Below are 21,530 nucleotides of genomic sequence, written 5' to 3'. Positions count from 1 at the left end.
GGCTCCGGGAACCAGAGGGATCCGGTGTACACAAAGTTCTTGTGGTACCCCTTTGAGGTCTTTATACGTCCAGGCGAACACATCCTTGTACTCTGTGAAAATTTTGAATGCCGCCGTCTTCAAGACCGGATTCCAGTCGTCGCCGACCAAAATATTATTTTGTTCTGAAGTTTCTCCAAGGTTTGTAATTTTAAGTGCGGATTCCTCGTACCTTATGGGCTTACTCTTGTCGAACTGGTGCGCTGGTGCGTCATCCACAAGGGCATCCCCTTCCTTGTATTGTTCGTACTCTAGCGGGAACTTGTTCTCGTCAGGTTCTTCTTCGATCTCCAGCACATTGCACCCGTACAATAATTCATAGTCTTCCATTTGCCAATGGAAGAGCCCTCTCAAAGAATCCGTCTCGTCCTCAGAACAGGCTTGAATTCCTAAGATGCCTTCGTCATCTGGTTTTCTGCCATCCTTCCCTTCGTCCGTACCGTCGTCCCCGTCGGACTCTGACTCTGATGCCAACTCTTCACTGACCAGTTGGGTTTTGAGGTCGATATATCTTCTGTCGGCCTTTTCCATGGACAAGGTGTTCTTTTTCCAATTGTGGTTTGCTTTTGCTGCCACCAGCCAGCCTCTGCCAAGGATGGCATCATATCCCTTCTTCTTCAATGGGATGACCACAAAGTTCAAGACGAACGGCTGTGTTCCAATCATTACTAGTTGTGCCATGAGTGTGCCAAGCGGCTTGATGCCGTGTTGGTCTGCTCCCCATAAATTAAAGGTGGACGGCCAGAGAGTAGGTTTGCCCAATTTTTTCCATGATTCCTCTGGCAAGACATTTACTCCCGACCCGCCATCGACAATGGTGTCGGTCAAGATGGTGCCCAGCATACCCATTTCCACCACTGCTAGGTGTCTACCATTGTTGATCGTCAAGGCTAATGGGTCTGCTGCCGTCTCGCCAAGGTTGTCCCTTCCATGTGTTGGTCAGTCGACTGGGGTTATCAGTACGGATTGCAGAAGTGTCGTCCGCAAGTGTGGCATGCTTTCTAGGAGATCCTTCATTTTGACGAGTATCTCGACCTGTAGCAGTTGGTTTATAATATTTGTTTCTACTTCAGAGCGAGAAGTACCTGCAAGCCCGTGTGCGTCCTTGTTTGTCGACATCTTCTCTAGTTTCACTCGTGCCTCTAGTGCCTTTCGTTTTTCCGTACGAGGATCTGGGTAAGTGGTCGCTTTCGTCTTGGATCTTGTTATGGCGAGCACATCCTCCGTTTCTACATTCAACAAATTCACTCCAGATTTCGGACAGTTGCCATCGTCATGGTCCCCCGGACCGCACCACTTGCAAAGTTTCTGTGGCACTTCCTTCGCCGTACAGTCCCTAGCAAAATGCCCCCATTGGTTGCAAGACCGACATTGTATCATCGGCCGCCCTTTAGCGTCGTATTGGATTCGGCTTCTATTATTAGTATTATTATTATTGCCTCATCCTCCTCGCCTGTTGTTCCGAAAGCCGCCAGACGATGCGTTGTTGATCGCAGGCTGGGACGTGCCAGCTGGCGCAGACGGTTCCGTAAAGAGAACCTGTTGGTTACGGGTCCTCATATTGTACGGACACTCCTTGGTAAGGTGTCCGGCAATCTAACAAATATCACAAAATGCTTTCTTCAGACAAGACCCCTTGGTGTGTCCGTCGCTGCGGCAGTCTGTGCACCATAAATCCCCTTCGTCGGCTTTGCTTGTGCTTCCTTTGGTCGCCTTCATCTCTCTCATCATTCGCTCCATATCTTTCTGGAGAGCCCGTACCTTCCGATTAGACTCGTCATCACTGCTACTGCTTTTGTCAGAAGAGGAATCGTCGTCTGACAAGGATTTCTTTTTCTTTTTCTTGGACGTCTTCTGCTCGCTTTCTAAATCCATTGCCCTATTATAGGCGTCGATATATGAAGAGGGAGGTACGATCTTCATTTTCCGTCTAAGAGACGTCTTCAGACCTTCCATGAACCACTGTTTTTTCAGTCCGTCTGCGGGCTGGTTCTCCATTTTTCCTAGCAGCTCTTTGAGCCGCCGGCTGTAGGTTCGAACCGTCTCGTTCTTCCTCTGTTTCGTGCCGTAAATTTCGGCTACGATTTCATTATCGTCTCTTAGGAGACGATACTCCGCTTGAAATTCCTTCTTCAAGTCAGGCCATGTGCTAATTGTAGCCTTCTCCGTATCGGAGAACCAGTCGATGGCCACGCCCCTTAGGGTTGTGGGAAACTGTGTTACCCACTCGTCCTGATCAATAACACCATTCGCTCCCCAAATTGTTTCACAAGTGCGACAGTGGCAGACAGGGTCTTCTTTCCCGTCCCCATGGAACTTTGGAAGTTTTTGTTTTTGCGCCATGCCTTGTCTTTTTACCACTAGTGGCTGCTGTCCTACTCCGAATGGGTTAGATCCTGTAAGAGGTGCTTGACCGCCGTGCCCCGATGTCCCTCCGACACTCCTGGCAGCCCCGCTGTCTTCTCCCTCCCTTGCCTCCTCCCCACTCCGTGGAGTTTTCCTAGCCTCTGGTGTGCGTGACAAGTCCCTCAAGTCCCTAAACTGAGTTTTAGTACACTCTATCCTGCGGTGGGTTTCCGCAAGTAACTCCTCCTGACTCTGTGGGTGGCCATCGGCCTCACCGTCCTCTTCGGAGCGTTCCTCCTCCCTTCGCTTATACATCCGTCGCCTTTCCGGTTGTTGTTCAAGAATCAAGGCACGTTGGGCTACTGCACATTCATCTATATACTCTTGCTTATTTTTGCCTTTATTCAATGTATTGGGCATTAATTCCCATACGGCTTTATATATAACGACATATAAAAAGTAGAACACTTTTATTCATTCATCCTGTGGGATACAAGTCTATGTCAACAATATGACATAATTATTACAATGAGTGTTCTTTATTCCGCCCCGTACGGCTCAAGGTTCAAGTGTCACGTCGCATGCCATCCTGTTGCACTTCCCAACGACGGTTGTTTTCTTTATACTGTAGGAGGATCTGTTGGCGTCGTTCTTCGCAAGCAATTTCCTCCAGGCGAGCCTGCTGTGCGAGTGAAGCCTGTGCGAGCAATCGGGGGAGGTGGTTCATCAACTGATTCACCGCAGGGCTAACTTCCAGTGCAGTCCACACGGCACTTGTTGGAACTTCCGCCTCCGTGGCCTCTCTTCGGACGTAGGTTTCGATGGCCACCTGAAGCAGGATTGAAAATTCCCTCGTTGTAGTATCTTCTCCGTCCTAGAGCTCTATTCGTGCATCGTCCGCCTCAGGGTTAATCTCGCTCGCGGGTAGGCCCATCGTGTCCGTACGCCATCCGCTCCTTTTCCCGAGTCTGTCTAGGCAACAACGCCAAATGTTTTGCCAATAAAGTGTAATTAAATGCATTGCAGAAATAATAGACATGACAGAATATAAAGAAACTCAGATCTTCATTGATTCATAATAATGTCAGTACAATGACAATGACCATATTAACCCCCATCCCATGACCAAGGACTCGCTAATATATAAAGGTGACCGGTCAGTTACCCGGTGTCAACTGTCGACAACCGACGGGTTAACTGCCGTCATTAACTCTAATTACATTAAATGTCTTATTGCTTAATTACCCGGCAACATTGAAAATTACAATTTAAAATCACTTTATAATTTAATTAAACATTATTTCTCTGAAAAGTGACTTATTTCATTATTTAATATTTCCAACACTTTAGTCACTTTATCAAGCATCCATGATTTAAAATTTTCAATTCCCTTTCCAACTGTTGGGATTAAGGTGTCTCAACCTTTGCAAATCCCAACATTGATTTTGTTATATATTTATTTATTATTTTAATTTATTAATTGCCTGCAAATATCTAGTCATCTAGTGGGACCCACAAGCTTGGTGGCATCGTACTTGGCGATGACTGTGTGACAAATATATTGCACATGTTGAGGTAGTGTTGATGTGTTTTTTATGCGCATAACAATACAGAATAAATTACCAAAGTAATTTACCCTCTCTTGAACAAAATCACCTCAGATGCTAAGAATGAGATCAACTAAAATGATTCCAAGGTTTCTACATGTCAGGTCTTGACGAGTGGGTAAGTTCAGTGGTTGATGTGAATTGCTGTGTTTCACTTTGGGGACTTACGCAAATGTTTGGATTATCATGAATGATGCGGAATAGGTATGCTGACAACTTAAGATTTATCAATAGGGCTCTGGATTTACTTCTTATTAAAAAAGGGGGAAAAAGAATAGGGTTCAGGAAATCTATTCTAATCCTAAGAATGTAGGAAATGATGAATGGATTTAATGGAATCAAACTAGGCAAGGTCTCACAATCAGGTATTGACACAAGCTTAGTGCAATCATCTAAGGTATACTTAATGATTTTCAAACTATTACCATCAAACGAAGACACCATCCAAGTTGATGCTTGTCAACAGACGCATAATAGTTGAAGTTATGCTTACTCAAACTCCAGTTGACCACACAAGGCGCACTTACCAACGGAAAGAGGCTAGTGGTATGGATTAAGGATTCCACACAAATATACTCAACAAATCTTTCATTCAATCTAACATACATGAAAATAAATTCTAATCTAAATTCTAATCTAACTTGGAGGAATTGAGAACCATGAATGCAAATACAACACTTGAAGAGCAAAATCACCAACAATTGAACAATGATTAGGATTCAAATAGCTGTAGCATATACCAACAATTCTACAAAAACTCTCTCTTACAAATGAGAGACAAAGGGGCATATATAGTCTCTTACAAAATGGATGGCCCAGATTGATCTAAGATCAACGGCCGAGATCATGCCAACAAAACCCTGGAATTGCCCTAATTAGGGTTACATCAAAAATGGTGCCACCAACATATGGCCCAATAGAAAGATACCTAGTCATCATATAGGGAATCTTCTAGAAGATTCCTTCCTGCATCTCTCTCTCTCCTAGCATACTCCAAGAATCTAGCCAATACTGAATCTAACTCCTCCATGGAAATGCTAGGCAAGGTATCCTGCTGTAAATCAATCACATCCAATGAATCGGAGCAAGCATTCAAAGTATTCTCCCGTTCAGGCATGAGCTTCTGCGAATTATGAACATGAATCAACAAAGAGACCAAGTCATCTATCTAACTCTTCTGCAAAGAGTCCAACTGGCAAAAATACATAAATTTTATCTTGTCTCTTAATTCGGCTAAGTGTAAACCACTAGCATGACTAACATCAACACCCAATAATTCCTCAATCGAGGCAAGGATCTTCATCTGAATGTCCTGAATTAATCCTTTCATCTCCATACAACTCGATTGGGCATTCTCATAAGCTGATTACTTCAAAGCTAGTGCACAATACCAGCCATGGAAATTATATATGTCTCCACTGTGCACAATGTTCTCGTTGACCAAAATGGAATTAGGAACCTTCTTCAATGCCAAGAGGCGTGGAATAGTCTTCTCTTGGATAGGCCGAAATTCTTCCCAAACTCCCTCCAAATACTAGATCCTGAATACAAGCGTTGTTGCCTTATCATATGCTTGGACAAACTGAGTAAGGAAATCATCTACCTGCTTTCTTGTGCTTTCAATCCACTTTTTCACCTCTGAGTGTGTACCTCTCGCTACCTCGCAGTGTGAATGTATTCCATGGTCAACTGCAATAGGGGAAATAAGGGTGGGATCTCCACGCCTTGTCCCTGCAATATACTCTCTGAGTCTAATATTTTCTTCTTTGTACCTTTCATTCTCCGCAATCGCTGTGTCTAACTTTGCATTGATTGCTTGGAGGTTGTCACCAATCTCCTGAAATTCCTGCCTTGCGGATGGACGACCAAGGGCAACTGAAGTGATCTGGAAATCCATGGGAGTAGCAGTGTCCACTGTCACACCGGCTCTAGGAACAGCAATCTGCGCAATCCGCATTCCCGTCTCATCTCTAGCTATGTGCGACAAAATCTCCGCTCTCTTGGGCTCCTTCTTCTTAGCACTCCTAGCTAGGTAGTCATCAATATCCTCAATAGGCTGTACTTCTATCATTTGTTTACTTTTTTCCATACTCTTCCTCAACCATTCAGGAATAGCGGTCATCTCCATACCATCATCAAGACATATTTCTCAATCAAGGTCCTTCAGTGCCGAGATAACTTCATCATTATCATCAGGATTATTCCTGGTCCAATCATATACATCATTTCCCAAACTAACTTCCAAAAGGACAGTAGGGGATCCCGGCTGGTCATCATTCTCATCAAGAGGTGCAGATGTTGCTGTGGCATGAAATTCCTGAGTATTCTCTAGTAGTATCACTGTGTTGGAACACTGCTGAGTCTCCTTATTCTGTTATGTTACTTCAATCACTTCGATTGATGAGGCACTGGGAGGGGGTGAAGGAATGATAAGTGGAGGAATGATAGTCTTTTGTTTCTTCTTCACATCCTCAATCTTCTTCCCTCTAGCCTTGACTTCTCCAGGCATGTTCTTCCTTCTCTTGGGAGCTTGACTCTCTTCGTCTGCATGAATCCTGACATCACTAACAGTCCTCTAATCATCCTCGGAAGTAGACTCTTCCATCTTCATCCTTTCATAAGTGAAGGGAACACCCATGTCAACTAATATGTTCATCTGCATATCCACCCATGTGCGGGAGAAATTCAAGACTTCTCTCATCAATACATTCAGGTCAATCTCTTCTGACTCTGACCAATTTGGCAATAGGATTGCCTTCTTCATTTCATTCTCATAATGTGGGTGTGTATGATCTCTATCATCTAATACCTGATCAGGGATGAGAAAAAGTCCACACTTCCTCATGAAATCTACTCACATTCTGGACCACATTCTTCTCTTCACTGCTTGTTCGTCCATTAAGTTAGCCCAATAATCCTCTATGTCAACCTTATGAGTGAACTTCTCTCCTCTGATCCTTCCGACCTTCTTGTCTGGATCGAATCTCTCTCTTTTCTTGTAGGTAGAAAATCTGTAGAATGCAATCTCCTCACCTGCAGTGCTGGCAGCTATGGCGGATTGGCAGACCTCTGATGTCTTCCCAATTGAAATAGGGAATGTCATTCCTGTCCTGTGCTTCTCTCTCTGGATAACATCGAACTCTAGAAGTTGTCTTACCACTTCCAACAATATCATTCTGTCAGTAGGATACCTAGGAAGTCTGTAGGGTTCAGATTGAAACCCATGAATCCTAAGGTATGTGAAAGTGGGAAACTGTATATACCACGATCCATATTTTTCTATTAACTCTGTTGCCTTCTTGGACAATCTTCTGTGGATTTCGCCCTGCAGCATCCATGTGATGTACATAGTGAATGCATCATTCACTCTCTTCTAGTCTTCGATTCTGTGCATACTCAACTGGGGGTAGCATTCATAACTCTTAAACTGTCCTTGCCCATTCCCGACTTCACCTTTGCATATTAATCCTTTGTATGAAACAAACCATGCAAGCAGGTACACCAGGTAAGAAGTCATGGCGAATGACTTGGACCGCTCTACATTCCTCAACTGAAAATCCAGATTGTCGCTTATGATCTTAGACCAATTCACTAGTGTTCCTTTAAGACAATCCTGGATGAAGTAGAACATCCATCCATGAAATATTGCTCCCTGCGGCATTCCCATCACTCTGTTGAGTAGGAATATCAAATCACTATATTCCTCCTTAAAATCTACGCACAAAAGTGTCTTGGGAGCCTTGGAATGATGATTCCTAGGTTCAATCATCCATTCTTTATTAATTAAACTCTTGCATACACCCATCTTCTTCATGTATCTGTCTGCATAATCTTCCTTGGTCACATCCTTCATGTCTGTACTGCATGGAATTCCGAATACCTCAGCAATGGCATCCTCAGCAAGGTAGGCGATGACAACACCCTTCGGACTCTTGATCATTCTTGTGAGCGGATCGTAACATCGTGCACACTCCAGGATCAACTCACTGCACTGTATGGATTGTGGAAACCCAGCAACATGGAAAATGCCACTCTTCATAATATTCGCATATGCTGGAGAAGGAACCTGATCTCTGGATCCAAACATCTGACGCTGCATCCAGTCAAAGTCCAGGAAATGCATGTTGGTATCAGTGATCTCCCTCCATCTGGATGAAATCTTGAACTCTGGATAAAATCCAGTCTCCAACATCTTCAGCAACTCTTTCCTTTCCTTGTATCCTGACTTCGACATCGCACCTATACGAAACTGGAAGTTAGTCCTAGGATAAAAATAAATACTTGTAATAAAATTCCTGACTTTCTAGAGATTTAGCTAGTTTAGAGCATGGAGTCAGGAAAATAATCCATATACTTGGTAAATTTTAGCAATTACGTTCAATGTGTGACAACACTAAGGCATGGAAGCCTTCCATAAAAATTCATTTATACCTCCTTACGCTTAGAAAATATGCAAGCAAAGAATGCAAAGGAGTATACCGGATTGATGATGACTTAGGAAAGGTGTGAAAGGTTGTGTTTTCACACAATGAATGTCTGAAGACACCTTCCGCACTCAACAATGGAGGTCAAAATTCTGAAGACAACCTGAAAATTCAGACTTTCAAAATATGTTGTAATCTTCAAAATGTGCATAAAATCAATAAAAATCAGTTTTATTGATGAAAACAATCATTTTCTGGAATGTAAGTATGGCTGGTAAAAATTAGTTTTCTGAGGATAAGTCTGAAAATCGAACACTTCAGACTTACCAGCACCTTGCAAAATGGTTTAAATCCCTGAAAATGATGAAAAATGGCTTAGGAAACAGCCCCAAGCAAATTCGCCAAAATTGGTTAGGTGGCTGGAAATGAAAATTTCTGAGGACAACCGCCTAACAATGGAGTTTCAGACCTGCAACAGCATTAAAATGGTCTGAAAAGTGCACAGAAAACTCCACAAAATGTCTCCAAATGCTAAATATTTAAGATAGAATTGGTTGGGCAATAAAAACTTAAGTCTCAAAATTAATGGCAGCCATTAATGGAGGTCAAAATCTGAAGCAAACCTCAGATCTGAAGCGAATCAGCAGGCTGGAAATGATGATAGCCAACAAACATGCATGAAAAATCCACCAAAATGTGGCCTCCAAGCAAAATCGAAATTTTCCCAAGTCTAGCGCTAAAATGGAAATCTGAAAATTGATGCCAAAGGATAGCTCGGACCTGCAATAATGGAGGATGGCAATAATCTGGAAAAATCGCCTAAGTTGGGATTGAAAACCCCAAACACAAAAATTTGCCTGCCTTAGCAAAAAATCGAAATTTTAAAAATTCTGAAAATTGTTGTCAATGGCAGCAATCTATAGAAATGAAGGTCTGAACAGCAAGCAACAATGGTGGAGGAAAAATCGCCCAAGGTCTCCAAACACAAATTCGCCAACTTTCACCAAAAAATGCTAAATTTGGAAAAAATCGCCAAACTTAGCAAAATCGAAAATCTGAAACTGGTCTTTAATGGCAGCCAAGAGGAATAAATCAGCAAGCTGGAAAAAATGGAGGAAAATAAATCCTCAATCCCACATTTCACAAAAACGCCTTGCTTAAAAAATTCTCCCAACTTGAAAAAAAAATCGCTCTCATGGAGACACCTGGCAGAAATAATAATAAAATAATGCTGAAGTTCCTCTCATATACTTGCTTTCACCTCCAACTTTCACCACACAAGCAATGTGGGATAAAAAAACACTTGTATAAATACTTGCTTGGTGAAACCCTAACTTGCTTCTAGAAGATTCAAACATTTAATAATTGTTGCAAGTTATTAAATTTGCTTTTAAATTTTAAATAATCATTTAATAATTATTTAAAAGCAATCAAAATGGGGCTTTTTATTTAAAATATTCCAGTTTAAATCCAAAATAAAGCCTCTAGGGGAAAATCACTGTAGGTTGGGATTAAAAAATCGCGTAAGTGTCAAAATTTGCCCCATAGGGGAAATTTGACCCATGCTTGGATAAAAAATCCATGCTCAAAATCATCAAAATGCACATAAATCACCCTCCAGGGGAAAATCGATATGAGTTTGGACAAAAATCCAGACAAAAATGCACTCATTTTGCAAAAATCACCCCCCAGGGGATATTCGATGGGTGTCTGGACAAAAATCCACACTCAAAAATCACTTAACTTGAAAAAAATACCTCCCTGGTGGAAATTTGACCTCAATCTGGACAAAAATCCGGACTCAAAAACTCTTCATAATGTTCCCAGTGGAAAATCGATCCCTGTCTGGACAAAAATCCTTAGTTGTCACAAAAATCCTAGTGGAAAAACGACCCAGGCATGGAATTACTCCAGTCCGCACTCCCAGGGGAAATTCGATGGGTGTCTGGATAAATCCTGACACTTAGCCAAATTTTAGCATCTCCAGGGGAAAATCGCTCCAGGTGGGGATAAACAGTGGGGGAAATTAGTGGCCGGTATGGATTCCAAGGGAAACCCATGTGTAGTATGGATTTTGAGTGGGGGAATGGGTTGGGTAGTCTGGAATGTGAGGGGAAAATCACCTCTAGCATGGATTTTGACCCTTTAACCCTTGGAATATGGATTTCCCTTAGGATTTTAACATTTTAACCACTCAAAATCACTCAGCGACTTTAAATTTAACTGGACTTAGACTAATTTTCCAAAAATCTGAGCGAAACGCCAGGAAAATGTTGGAATAAAGTGCGAAACCAATTTAAATATTACCTTAGGAGCGAGAAACAACTCCAAAAGGTCTGTGAATATCTTAGCACTTTAAAATCATTGACGCGCGTGTTTAAAAACACGTTAACATTCAAATGCTCAAACACTTAGCAAAACTTAGGATCATTAAAAATATCATCTTTTGCAACTTGATCCTAACACTTCAAAAACCGTAGACGGCACTAGGCATGATCAAAACTCTGAGACTCGGGCACGGAAAATGCAAAATTGCCCACTAAGCAGCCAAAACCCTAACCTAACGACGCAGGAAGCTAGCAAAGAGGGGGGTCCCCGTTAGCAATGGGGCGATGTGTGAAAAGGTCACAACAGGTAGGCATCCCACTGTGAGGATCTTGACAAGTGTCATGTTATGACAGTTTTATGACAAGATTCTATGACACACTTACATATGACAGCCTATGACAAAATGGACAAGTGGCAAGAGATACCTTTGCATGGAGAAGGTGGGTGCCCAAGTTGGGTTATGACAGGCTGTAAGAGAATCAGCTAATAATTGTTAGTTATGATGGATTCTCTTACACTTTAAGTGTTGTAAGTTATGACATATTCTTATGACAGCTGTAAGTAAGATGCATAAAAGCATCTGTCATACCTCAAGTGCCCAACTTAGGAAGTTTGAATGGGGAGTCATTTGGAGATGTACATGTGTCATTTGCATGCTTTTTGATGGCTGAAAAATAGGGCCAAATGTTTTGCACGACCCTATCTTGTATATTCATCTAGAAGCTACCTCTTCAGTTGTATTTCTCTATATAAGGTAGCCTTGGAAAGTATTAATGATGTGATTTTTGCAGGTGAAGTGTTATGCTGCCGAAATCAATTCAAAGTGTTGTTGGATTGATTGTTGAAGACTCTTGTTGAAGAAGCAATGTACTAGTATTGTATTGCAACTTTCTGTTTCAATAATACAAAGTATTATGCTTTTGGAGTGTGGGATTTTTCTCCCAAAAGGCTTTTCCCCATGATATATCTTGTATTATTTGGTATAACCTTTATGCATGTTCATTATTTCCTTGTGATGTATTTCTATTTCTGTAATAGTTAAGATTTGTAAAGAAAATTTGCACTATCTCCCCCACTAGATTAGTGTTAGGAAGCGTTTTCCACACCTTAGCTTCCTTTCACCAACGAGCTATTACACAAAAGTTGTTTTTCAAAGTATTTTATAAAATTAAGATAGATTGATGAAATAATTAAATTAAACCTCGATAATAGACACGAGATGCAAAAAACACTAAATAGCATTGGAATCAAAATCTGATTGTACTAGAATGTGCTGATGATGAATAATGAAAATCAGGATTGACAAGGTGACTTTCTAGAAACATATGCCCTCTCTCCAACAATATTGGAGAACACACCAAAAGCCGCAATTCACTTTGGAAAGTGTCATAGGAGTTCTCGAGACCAATTGAACTCACTGCCAACAACAAGCATCCCTTCTAACAAGGCTAGTGCTCATCGAGAAAGTCGGAGCTAACTACAATGCTGGAGAGACAAAAAATGGGGTCATTACATATAATTTGTATGCTAATTTAAGAAACCTCAAAAATTACAGAACTTCTTCAAATGGATGATCAATCGCCAATGTACATTGCCAAAAGATCATCAAAATATTACCTATTGGCCTATCTATGGTTATGTAATGAAGTTGTCTTTGCTTGTAACCGTTTCTTCAAAGGAAGATAAAACAAACTTTCATCATATAATACGTCGATATTAAAATGAAGTTCATTTTAAAAACAATATTCTATTCCAAGAAAAGGACAATTTTTAAATAGGTGTGCTTCATTCTTCCTTGTATTTCTCATTTTGCATGAGCTTATTCTTTTTATCTTCTACTAGAGACTTTACTTGTAAAGAGTTCATCTCGCCTTAAAAATTTTGAAACTAGTGATCATAGGAGAGATGGCCTTCACATTTGGAATTGTAGTTATGTTCAAAAGCAATTTCCATATGGCAATAGTGTTATTCATCTCACCAATCTTCTTGTGGAAGTCAATGATTTCTTTTCCAAATTTTACGAGGCAAGATGACAAGTTGCAATGGCTCTCCATTGTACCTCTATCAATAATATTCTTATTGACCAATTCCTCAGCAATTAGTTTCTTGAAATTTCTCTTTACAATATTAACATAAATCAAGTTCACTTCACCTTTGTCAAGAATGTTAGCATCCAGCTTTAGGAAATTAGCTTTGAGATCTAACAAAATTAAGCTGTAGTTTTCCAATAACTTTTTCAATTCAAACAAGAATTCCTTAACAACCAAAATATTCCATTCCATTGCACTTAGCCAATTGGTTAACTCGTTTTCCTCTAGTTTACTGATAATATTTTCAGATACTAAAATACTAGCATCTACTCTTACTACTTCCTACAAGTCTCTTATTTAAAAGTTACAAGTACAACCATTAATAGAGTTTCCTCTTTGATAGCTTGAATATCAAAATTTACTTCTTTCTGTTTGATCTACACATTTTCATACAATTTCATTAGCTCATCAATGCACAACAGTCCTTCAACAGTCATTTTCTCGACCTATGATTCAGCTGCTTTACCCAAAGCCTGATACCTATTAATCTAATTCATTACATCAGAGCTTACTCCTCTATAAGGGGCTTTCATAGGGGTCTCGAGTGAAATATCAAGAGGTTGAGAGGTAGTATTGGATTTAATATAAGAAGTCAAAACTTCTACTTGCTCTTCCAATTGCTCCTTCTCTACTTTCTCCTCCTTTAATATTCCAACCAAGATATCAATGGAAAGCTTTGCATTATGAATATCACCTTCCACCATAGGAGTTCATAGCTCACTTGCTAACATTGAAGTCAACTTCTGTGACCTCCTCTTCAATCTTGTCATTTATGGTTCCAGCAATCTCTACAAATTGGTGTCCACAGAGGATCTACCATCATCCTAGAAATTCTCTTAGCCTTTTTAGGCTGATGGTCAGCTTGAACTAATATGGTCACTGCATCAAAACCAGGGTCAATCATTTGTGTGTATCTTCTTTTCTTCCCAACAATCTCTTTCAACCAAGTTGGTGGTCAGAAACACCAATTGCCTATCAATCTTTAGAACAAAGTCAGAAATAACATTATGCAAAGTTTGTTGCTAAGGGGGTGAAGATGGTGGAACACTCGCATTCAGTGTGATTGATAGAGGGGGCAGATTAGCACTTTGATTTACTAGCAATGGAGGAGGAGACACATTACCTTGAGGCAGTGACGCATGGGAGGTATCTTTACTCACTTGTTGTTGCTCCTAATCAGACTCGTGTTTCTACAGAGCCAACTCTTCAAGCCTTTTTCACATCCAATTTCTTCCTCGTCTTCCTATTGCCCCTTCACATTGACCTTTCAATTTTCTCTCCTTCATCTCAATCATCTCCCTTCTTAAAAGAAGTCTTGGACTTGGTGGTATACACATTGGTAGATGGTTGTTGAGAGGTGGATCCTATGATTGATGTTTGTCCTCTGGAAGTTTGTTCTCTATGTGGAGACTTGGTTGTAGTGTGGCTAGTGATCTTAGCATTCAACCACTTATTCTTTCATCAAGCGCAAATGATGATCTTACAACAATATCTGTAACCTCCTTTTCTAACCATCTAATCTTAGGTACAAGTTGTGACATCAACCATATTAGGAATATCTCAACCAAGATTTAAGGCTTTCATCTGATCTATTGTAAGTCTCACCCAATCTCTTCTTCTGACTTTAGATTCATCAATACAATCCTCCCAATAGTCTTTGGCATGAGGTTGATATTCAAATGACGTACTAGTACATAGACTTCCTTTACAAAGTTTTCGCTATCAAAGAACAGTCTTGCCACAAATGTATGAAAATTGAATTTAGAAAGAATTCTAACATTCCTAGCATCCTCATGCATTTTACAAGTATAATAGGTTAGATGCATCTAGGAAAAGTATTTCCTCCTTTCTTTTGATCATTACACCTCTTGTTCACTTAAGCCATCTACCTACAAACCTCCAAAAGTACAATGTGATCACTGACATATCTTGGCAATTTGTATGAAGTGTTTTCAAAACCCCCAATTCTAACATATGTGAATTTGTCAAATTGAAAGAAAAAGCTACCAAACGGGATCACAAGTTGCATTGCTTCTTGAGAAATCCTTGATTCAAGATTACCATTTATCCTTCTGACACTGAAATCATCAACAGACTTGTAATAACTATTTCCATACTCCTCTTGAAGCTACAGGTAATAATCACAAACATAAGTGTCATTTGTGAAGGTTCCAATAGCTTCCAATCTAAGCCACACCGTTTGAATGCTCCCTATTGCATAAAACAAGTAGAAGCACATAAGAAACTAATACTATTTATGGAAATTCACAAGTTGATCATGTATATGATCACTAATCAACTTTGCCCAATCTATGTACTAAGTCTCATTATAGATAACCAAAATAAATTGGCACATCCATTCATCAAAGATACTTGAATCATCACTCCCTACTACCCTATGAAGTAATGTAATCATGTATGATACATCATCTTTGAAATGGGACCTCTACAATGTTTTAGGGATTTGAGATTTCCCTTTCTTCTCTAATATCAACCAATGCTTGGCAATGCAAAGGCAACAATCTTTCTTTGTTAAGAAATATTCCGACCTCATCTCAATAGACATATTTGCAAATTCATATCACCTAGGTTGTCTGAAGGTAGTCCCTATAAAATCAATATCCAACCTTACCACTACAACACCATCTATTATTCTCACCTCCTTAGATTCAACATGATAATTCTTCACATAGGCAAGGACTAAGTCAAGGCATTGGAATGTAGGTGGGAATCCTCCTCCATTCGCAAGTTCACTTGTGAAGGTTCTCTCTAACATGGGGGATCTAGGGTTTGCACTCATCCTACTCTAGAAATATTTTAGGTCAATATACCTGTTGCGACATTTTCACACATCGCCCCATTGCAAATGGGGACCCTTTCTTTTTTGCTTTTTAGGGTTTGTTTTTTGGTCTTTTAGGGTTTTGTTAGTAGCCTTTGCATTTTGAGTGCTGTCGGGGAGATCAATAGGATAGCAGGTCCTGCTGGAGTGAAGTCTTGATCCTGAAAATTTGGCTAAGTCTGAAAGTCCTGATCCTGAAATTTGGCTAAGTCTGAAGTCCTGATCCTAAAATTTGGCTAAGTCTGGAATGTCCTGATCCTGAAATTTGACTAAGTCTGGAAACTGAAAAACCTCAAAAAACTAGATTTTGCAATATAACTCCTAGAGGCCTGAAACCACTCTCAAACATCCTGAAAGTATATATGGAATATAACTTAAAGTATAAGTGTTTCTTATACTTAAATGTTATATTCCATTAAAATTATCTTGATAGAGAGTTCGAAAAGTCAAATTTCGCTCCTGTCCTTCACTGAGGATCCAGAGCGAAAAGCGCTCATGTCCCTCACCAAGGGACCAGGGCGAAAATGGTTCTAAGGAGCATTCATTCAAAAAATTGGATAGATCGAACTCAAAGTTACGAATGAGAATCCCATTTTGGACGTCCAGGAAGAAATTTTGAACGTGAAAAAAACAAGAAGTGTGAGGTCTAGAATGAGATCGCTCCTGTCCCTCTCCCAGGGACCAGAGCGATCTTGTTGATGTCCATTATCTTGCCATGCCTAAGCGCCAATATCATCTATGACACATTAAATGCCAATTTCGATAAAACTTTGAAATATTTTTGAAATTAAATTGACATTTAATAAGTGCGCAAAACATTTAATAATTAATTCATGCCTATAAAAAATCGAAATTTTAATTATGACGGCATTTAAAATTAATTATTATTAAATTAAAAAATAAAATGGGAAGCGCTTGGGGTATTATGTAATGTTTTTTATCAAGTTGGCCTCTCCTTTTATTTAATTTTTATTTATCTTTTGGCCTATTTTTCAAGTCGGCCTATGGGAAATGAAAGGATGAGCGCCCATATAAGAGAGGTGTGTTGAGCGATTTTAATCCATCATTCATTCATTCACACAAGTGCGATTTGGAGAAGAACAACAAGGTGCGAAATCTAGCTTCTGTGGAGCAAATTTCCAGATTTTTGAAGACATTTGAAGGCGAATTTCCAGATTTTTGAAGAGGAAGGTGGAGTTCTTTTCCAAGCTAAAGGAGGTGCATTTTATCCAAGGGAGAGCTTTGATCTACACTTTGCCTAGCAAAATTCATCTATTTTTACATCATTTCTTAGAGTTAATTCCCAAGAGGAGGTATGGCAAAATCATCTTGACACCCTTATTCAAGGTTTGATTTTTTAGACATTTTTTGGAAAAATCTAAGTATTACATGGTTAATTAGGAAATGATAACTCAAGATTTATCATGAGGTTTCCTAAATTAAAATCTTGAATCTTCCTTTTAAAGTTTAAATTTTAGATTTCAAGATATATTACTAATTTTGAAATGTTGTGTAGGTATCAAGATGGCGACTCCAAGCTCGAAAGATCTACAAGTCGGAAGACTCTCCTCGAGGAAAATCAAGCCAGATCAAGGACGATCAAGCAAGGACAAGGACAACCTTCTTTGATCCAGCCTAGCATCGACAAGGACGGCATTCTTTGGACTAACGTCATCAAGATAAGGGCGACCTTTCCCAATCCAGCATTCCAAGGCGAGGTACATCAATCATCCTACACATCAAGGACACAAGAAGTTAGAGCAAGGGTTCGTTGAAGAAGTAGATAGTTCCAGATGAATTAATTAAAGCTAGCTTCTCAACAACATCAAGTTGAATATTTACCAAGTTACAAGTGTTAGACGAGGTGGCATCCTAGTCATCACTTCTCCAGTCAGTGTGGTCCACCTCAGCATTTCCAGATTCAGTGTACCTAACTCATGGAAGGTGGCACAAACTCCGATGTACCTACCCCGACTATCCATTGGTCGATTTTTCCAGAGAGGACATGTGTCCAAGCAATACAATTTTATCATTGGTCAAGCATTAAATGTTATGTAATGGTTGTAACAAACCCTAATTAGGGTTTTTATTATTGAATCCTGGCCATTGATCTCAAATTGATCTTAGCCATCGAATTGTATTGTGGGCACTATATAAGCCCTGGCATTTCATTTTGTAAAGGCAGTTAGAGAGTTGGAAATAGTTGGAAGCAGTTAGTAGATAGAGAGTAGTTAGAAGTTGATAGAATAGCAATTAGAGTAGAGTAGAGAGAGAAGGCAAAGATTGTTGCCAAGATGTTGTTGTAAAAGACTTGTAACTTCATTGAAGAAATGGTGAAATTTATGGGTCGATTCGACAATTTGCATGGTCTTTATACTTCTCATATTTGATTTCATGTTATTAGATGAGTGGAAGAAATGTGCTTGATTGATGGTGAAATTCGTATATCCATACTACTAGTAGTTTGTTGATTGCAGACTTGCCTTGCGTAGTCAACTGGAATCGTTCAGCCTAAGCTTAACTTCAATTGTCGCTTCTTCATTGATATGCATCAACTTGATGGTGTCTATGCCTGTAGTGATGATTTGAACATCATAAAGCTTTCCTTCGAAGATCGCACTAGCCTTGTGGAGATGGTCCTGCGATGTCAAAACAAGACCTAGTTAGAATTTCATCAAAGATCAATCATTGCTCCTACATTCTTAGTGTTAGGATTAGATCCTTTCCTCGCCCTCATCTTTTTTCCTTTTTTCAAATCTAAGCTAGTAAAATCCTGTGTTCCAGCAATTTTCAAAGCAGATCAGACGTTCAATCATCAAATGTAAGTCCCCTTGTGATTCCAGCAAATCACATCATACCACAAAGAGCTTATCCACACGTAGAGACCCTACATACAAGAACCTTGGAGTCATCCTGATTGATCCTTTTTCGCGATATCTTCAGCAATCAGAGGCTTTATTCAAGAGAGGATAAGGTACCTTTAGGTATTTTATTCTGTGTTTGATAGTGTACAAAATACACGTCAACAATACCCCAATTCTATCTTTAACTCCTACCAAATTGTTTTGAATAATATATGATACATTGAATCCCAAATATTTGTATTTCATCTTGGCAAATTTCAATAACTGCCGAATTGATTGATCAACAACTCTTAGCAGAAATTGATGTCACAAGCAAGAAGGAAGTTTCCAAAAACATTTCATATGTAGAGTACACAGAATTCATGAAAACTTAATAGATTATAAGGTATTATTTATTTGGGTACATGATTTTAATGTTTATCAATGTTAATTTGCCTTATTGTATATTGCAACAGTCTAATTTTATAATCAGAACTTTATATCAGTTTAATAACAGCAGTTAGCTTCATCAATTGTTACAGGTTGGGGCTTGGCTCGATTGCCGACAGCTTCCTGTGGTAGGCACAAGTTCACGAGGTCTAGTCTCCCCCCAGCCCACGTGGTACCGGAGGCCATGTTCCAATAGCATCACTAGTCACATTAAAAAGTTTACCCAACGCAATGCAGTTTATTGGGGGGCTACCCAATTCCTGCAATCTGAAAAAAAAACAATTCATCAATTGTTAATTTGTAATGCATTTCAAGATAATCTTGTAAACTCTTGATGGTAGTACTGCAAGAGGCTTCCTTTGTATGCATTTCATATTGTAGAATTGGACAGTTTGCTACTAAACACCATAGCATTTCATTCAACCTATTTTGGCATTGAAAAAGTTGGCATTATCTACCAATTTGGTCCTAATATGCCAATGGTTTGCATTGCATGCACGCAGCCTGCCGAAGCGGTGTTGATAAGGTTGGCTCTGTCACCTACGTGACATTTTAAACAGTCTAACAAAGAGGTATTGATTAGGCTGGCTCTGCCACCTACATATTTTGATCGGCTTGCTGCCATACCATTTGTACATGCACTCATTTAGAATAGTTGTGTGGTTAGAAGCATTGCATGCTCTCACCTTGCCCACTTTGGGATGTAGGTTATCAAAACATGCTGAAGACATTGCATATTCATCTTTATATTGCAAAAAATAAAATAAAAGAGTGTGGTGGGTTGTTACATATTGTTGTACTATTGTAGTAGGAAAAAGCATGATCTTTGAAAATAATACTAAGTAAAACGAACCCCTTTTCCTCTTAGAACCCCCTACCTCTACTTTATCTCACATCACTTGATATCTTCTACCAAAAGGAGCAAAGCCCCCACCTAATCTTAAGATTAACTCTCCTCTAGTCATACACACACATATATATAGAACCATCCATTCCATCTGATGCAAATGTTGTCAAAGAAAAATACACATGTTGGTGTATCTGTACTGTTGTAGTAAGAAAGATCGGGCTTTAGTCTTCAAGTATACCAAGTACAATTACCACTTTTATATCTACTTTAAAATAGCTACTTTAAACATTTAATTGGATCTATTATAGGGCAATGGTTTCTACATATCCACAACTCTATTTTGTCTTCTACTCCCACCAAAATATCACATTCTATGCACAGATCTATCTCTGACTTCCATGTTGATGAAATTTCTAAACAGTTGGCAAAAGAAAGCAAGTACTTAAACAGTGTGTTGAGTAATGAAGAGCTAGAAAATGTAAATAGATATCATATTATCTAGAACCAGCTAGGTCACTTTTGATTTGGCCAGTATAATTGCAATGATATCCATTCTATTTGGTGCAGAACCGCCACATGACAAATGCTCTTGAAACAATACCTACTTGCATGATGGTTTTGGCTGTATTTCATTGTTTCCCAGTAACTTTTTGCATCCTAAAGCGAAAATATTAAAATAATATTAGTTACAGATCAGGTTTTGGTATTGGGATTCAGGTATGTCAGTAAGCCATAACAAATTTGGCATTGGGTACGTCCAGATTATCATTTTAATTAATCACTGGATGAGGAAATAGCAAGATGGGAAGAGATCATATTGTATGTCATTGTTAAAACTTGTACTGATTACATTTTTCTCCAGTTATCTAATCCTACATGGATATTTCTACATAAAAAATAAAAACAAAAAATAAAAAATTGACTTAAGAAATAGTTACATGTGTACAGGATTCTCTCTATTTTCTTTTTTGTTTCTTTTCAATATTTTGTCCCATGATCATGATTATTTGTCTAAGCCACGAGTGCATAAAATGTGTAAGTTGCAGATGATCAATAAGAATTTCACACACCGAATACAAAAAAATTATACACTAAGCTTATAGAAAGAAAAAAAAAGTTGATTTAAGAAATTAATAGTCAACATGTGTACAGGATTCTCTGCATTTACTTTTTGCTTTCTTTTCAATTTTTTATCCCACAATCATGATTATTTGTCTAAGCCACCAATGCTTAAAATGTATAATGCTGCAGACAATCAATAAGAATTTCACACTTGATGGCACACCAAATACAAATTTATACACTTCTAATTCATATGTGCAACTAGCCAAAGCTTGTAAAACAATTACAAGAGTGGGCTTTATTATATCTTTTTCAATCCCAAATTCATTTGGAGCCTTATTATCTTACATTTGAACACTTAACAGTAGAACCAAGACCCTAGCTAAAGAAAATGGATAAGAATCACCAAATGAGAAAAAAAAACCTTGAAAAGAAGTGCACTTCTCTTCCATTCTTATGCACTTGGATTCGGTCGCCATCAAATTTGCACTCAACAACCACCTGTTTGCCATGTAACTGAAACAAAAAACGAATATGTTAGCTGTAGCTAGTCAGTAGTGACAAAAATATAAGGTGTACTGTCTACAATAAAGTGTGCAGAAAGTTGCCATAAAGTTTCATGTGAAACAACACATTGTTTTCCTTGTTTTAG

At 39.2% G+C, this 21,530-nt stretch overlaps 1 protein-coding gene across 5 annotated transcripts in view; it reads right to left on the bottom strand.

Moving 5' to 3' along the window:
- Positions 1-21,530, bottom strand: part of LOC131034286 (DNA ligase 4) — a 308,263-nt gene that overhangs the window by 164,443 nt on the left and 122,290 nt on the right. For all 5 annotated transcript variants that reach the window (XR_009103768.2, XR_009103769.2, XM_057965753.2 and 2 more), the window contains exon 6: positions 21,303-21,394. Coding sequence is in view for 3 of the 5 variants with exons in the window: in XM_057965753.2 (XP_057821736.2) it covers positions 21,303-21,394 (92 nt within the window). In the remaining 2 variants the exon portion in view is untranslated. The remainder of the gene's footprint in view (positions 1-21,302; positions 21,395-21,530) is intronic.

The sequence above is a fragment of the Cryptomeria japonica genome, chromosome 5, assembly GCF_030272615.1.
Source record: "Cryptomeria japonica chromosome 5, Sugi_1.0, whole genome shotgun sequence".
NCBI classification, from domain to species: Eukaryota; Viridiplantae; Streptophyta; class Pinopsida; order Cupressales; family Cupressaceae; genus Cryptomeria; species Cryptomeria japonica.
Note: the sequence above shows the minus strand (reverse complement) of the source record. Positions and strands in the feature narration are given on the sequence as shown.